Here is a 333-nt window from a genome sequence, read left to right as displayed (position 1 = left end):
CCGCCGCCGAGAGAGCGGCGGGCGGCGCAGCCTCGGCGACGCGGTGTCAACGCTGGGCTCAGGAGCCTCCAGCGGAGATCTCTGCCCGGCGCCCGCAGCCGGAGCGAAGCCGCGGGGCTCCAGCGCTGCAGCCGCTACTCGGGGACTGTGCATTGTTGTGATCCGAAGAAGGGGCTCGGGGATTACAAAGCCCGAAGACCCCGGAGCCCCCTTTAGCCATGTGGATACCTACGGAGCACGAGAAATACGGCGTGGGTGAGTCTCCGCGGGGCGAACTTTTATTCTGCTCTGGCCGGAGCGGGTGCGCATTTCTCGTCCTTGCCCCCGCGCCCC

The 333-nt window shown here is 68.2% G+C and overlaps 1 protein-coding gene across 1 annotated transcript in view; it reads left to right on the top strand.

Moving 5' to 3' along the window:
- Window positions 1-16: 16 nt before the first annotated feature.
- The window catches only part of DOCK4 (dedicator of cytokinesis 4), a 534,984-nt gene continuing 534,667 nt past the window's right edge, over window positions 17-333 (top strand). The window contains exon 1 of the mRNA XM_021715022.1: window positions 17-255. Within this exon, the coding sequence (XP_021570697.1) occupies window positions 219-255 (37 nt within the window). The 5' untranslated portion in view covers window positions 17-218. The remainder of the gene's footprint in view (window positions 256-333) is intronic.

The sequence above is a fragment of the Carlito syrichta genome, unplaced genomic scaffold (genome assembly GCF_000164805.1).
Source record: "Carlito syrichta isolate Samal-C Ts95f unplaced genomic scaffold, Tarsius_syrichta-2.0.1 Scaffold306577, whole genome shotgun sequence".
NCBI lineage: Eukaryota > Metazoa > Chordata > Mammalia > Primates > Tarsiidae > Carlito > Carlito syrichta.
The sequence above is the reverse complement of the archived record's forward strand: the minus strand, read 5'-3'. Positions and strand labels throughout refer to the sequence as shown.